This window comes from Melanotaenia boesemani, chromosome 9 (genome assembly GCF_017639745.1).
Source record: "Melanotaenia boesemani isolate fMelBoe1 chromosome 9, fMelBoe1.pri, whole genome shotgun sequence".
NCBI lineage: Eukaryota > Metazoa > Chordata > Actinopteri > Atheriniformes > Melanotaeniidae > Melanotaenia > Melanotaenia boesemani.
The window spans coordinates 33,760,442-33,762,892 of record NC_055690.1 but is presented as its reverse complement, the minus strand read 5'-3'; the positions used below and the strand labels follow the sequence as shown (position 1 = coordinate 33,762,892).

Genomic DNA, 2,451 nt, shown 5'->3' with positions numbered 1-2,451 from the left:
TGAAAATGTATGTCATATGCTGCGTGCTCGCTCCACTGCATTTAAATCTGGCAATGAGACTGAGTACAAAGCTGCAAAGTACGGAGTGAGGAAGGCCTTCAGAGCAGCCAAGAGGCAGTACAGAGAGAAGCTGGATGGCTTCTACTCCACTGCTGAGCCCAGACGCATGTGGCAGGGTCTGCAGAATATCACAGACTACAGGAGCAGCTCCAGTACCATCAGCACCACTGATTGAACGTCAGGTTAAGTTGGCTGCAGGACACCAGTTTGACAGAGATGCTGAGCTGCTGATTTATTACAAAGATGCCCACCAGCCCACTGCTGTGGTGGAGGCAGGACAGGCCTCTGCAAAGCCTGGTGAGTGTAAGTTAGTCTAGTTATTGGGCCATGTCCACATGGAGATGAGTTTATGTGAATCTGCTAAAGTTTTATATTGTTTAGATGTTTTATCCACATGAAACCAGTGTTTTGGGAGCCTGAAAAGTGTAATCTTTAAAACCATGTTTCAAGGTGAATAAATATGAAAATAACACCATTTTGTTTACCTGTAACTATTGTTAGATTCATTAAAATAGATTTGAAAATGTAGATTTGGGGTGATTTTTCCATTCCTCTCATGTTTTAGGTACTCTGATGGGTGATCCAGTGGTGATGGTGAGCCTGTACCCTGAGGTCCCCCAGTCTGTGATGTCCTCACTCGCCTCACGTGGGGACTTTGTGTTCTTATTGGATCAATGGGGAAGTATGGACGATCCCATGAATAACAGCAAGCAGGAAGAAACTTGCATCAGCAGTGCAAGGGTATTCAACAAGTGTAAACTCAGTCATAGAAACACTCATATCTGTCTCAGCAAATTATCATGACTTTTTTCTGTGTCTTCCTTCAGGACACTCTGCTGCTCCTGTTGAAGAGTTTAGCAATGGGCTGCTACTTCAATATCTACAGTAATGGGTACAGATTTCAACACATCTTCCCGTAAGTGACTCAGTCCACAAAAATGTGTTTCAGTCATTAATGTCACATGATGATCATTAGATCAGATCAGGTAGTTTGTGTCTCTGAAGGCAGTACGAGTGTAGAGTACAATGAAAAGAGAATGGAGGAGGCTCTGAAGAACGCTGAGATGCACGCTGATCTGAGAGAAACAGAGATCCTTGAGCCCATCAAACACATTTACAAGCAGCCCTGCATTCCCAAGCAGCCCAGACAGGTAATAATGAACGTACACTAATGCTCCAGTCTAACATGGAGGTACTCATAGTTTGAAAACAGCCAATAACTTTAGCTAACTTTGAACATGTAGCCTCAAAGTTATCCTGATATCCTAATTTCATTCCAAACCAGCACAGTTGTCTCATCTGCAGAAAGAAATCCTGAAGTGATGTTCATGAACGAATCAATTATTTTAAACATCTTTTATTAAATGAAGAATGAGAACTCAGTCGCAGCTGCGAGCTGTTTTTTTTTTTTTTAATCTACACATGATTCACGCTGCCTTCACATCACGGGTCATGTGAGCCATCCTGGGAATCTGATGTCCAACACACTTCATTCACGTAAACGAATCTATGGACAGAAATTATTGTTCATAAACAAATGCTGTGAGTTCTATCCAAAAGCATGGTGAAATGGGGCCACCTTAAGGAATGGTTACAACGAAAACACATGCCAAATAAAGTTATTACGTATATTTCAGAATAATTCCCACAGAGTATATATTGTTGGGGTGTGTAAATTTGAATTATTCTGATCCAAGTTACTCCTGATTGAATTCTTTAAAAAAAAGAAAAAAAAAGAACAAGTCAGTCTTTTGAAAGGCTCTTTGAAAGGAACAGCTCCTTAAGATCCGGCTCCTTTCAAAAATCCATAATTTCCACCTCTAGTGTTTTTTTTCTCAGGCACAAGATATGTATAATGACAAACATACCTTTAAAATATAGCAGAAACCTTGAATCAGCATGAATATTTCCTATCCATTAGAAATTCTTTGGCTGTTCTGCTCACACCCAAATTTACACAAACCTTTTTGTGTTAATCTTACATTTAATTAGTCTCTATTTGTTCTTCATACTTTGCAACATGTGTTACTCAAACAGCAGTGTTACACACCTCTCATGTGATTTTCCTGAGAGTTTTCAGCTCATGTGAGGGTGTGATGTTGTTTCTCTTCCCTTGTTTGTCTTCACTGATGGAGAGGTGGGGAACACCAAAGAAGCTACTGATCTGGTTAAGAAGAATGCAGGTTCACACAGGTGAGACTACAACAACACAGACTGACAGTAAGTGTAACACTGTGGTTGTGTGTGTTTTAAAAACAAAGTTTGACTTTGTAGGTGTTTCTCTTTTGGGATTGGAGAAGGAGCCAGTCCTGCTCTTATCAATGGGTTGGCCAAGGAGGGAGGAGGTCATGCTCAGTTCATCACAGGGACTGACAGGATGCAGCTAAACGT

The 2,451-nt window shown here is 40.9% G+C and overlaps 1 protein-coding gene across 1 annotated transcript in view; it reads left to right on the top strand.

Moving 5' to 3' along the window:
• The first annotated feature begins 219 nt into the window (after positions 1-219).
• Positions 220-2,451, top strand: part of LOC121645547 (von Willebrand factor A domain-containing protein 5A-like) — a 3,485-nt gene continuing 1,253 nt past the window's right edge. Inside the window, exons 1-6 of the mRNA XM_041994037.1 lie at positions 220-357; positions 626-801; positions 888-976; positions 1,066-1,211; positions 2,198-2,253; positions 2,335-2,449. Of these exons, the coding sequence (XP_041849971.1) occupies positions 949-976; positions 1,066-1,211; positions 2,198-2,253; positions 2,335-2,449 (345 nt within the window). The 5' untranslated portion in view covers positions 220-357; positions 626-801; positions 888-948. The remainder of the gene's footprint in view (positions 358-625; positions 802-887; positions 977-1,065; positions 1,212-2,197; positions 2,254-2,334; positions 2,450-2,451) is intronic.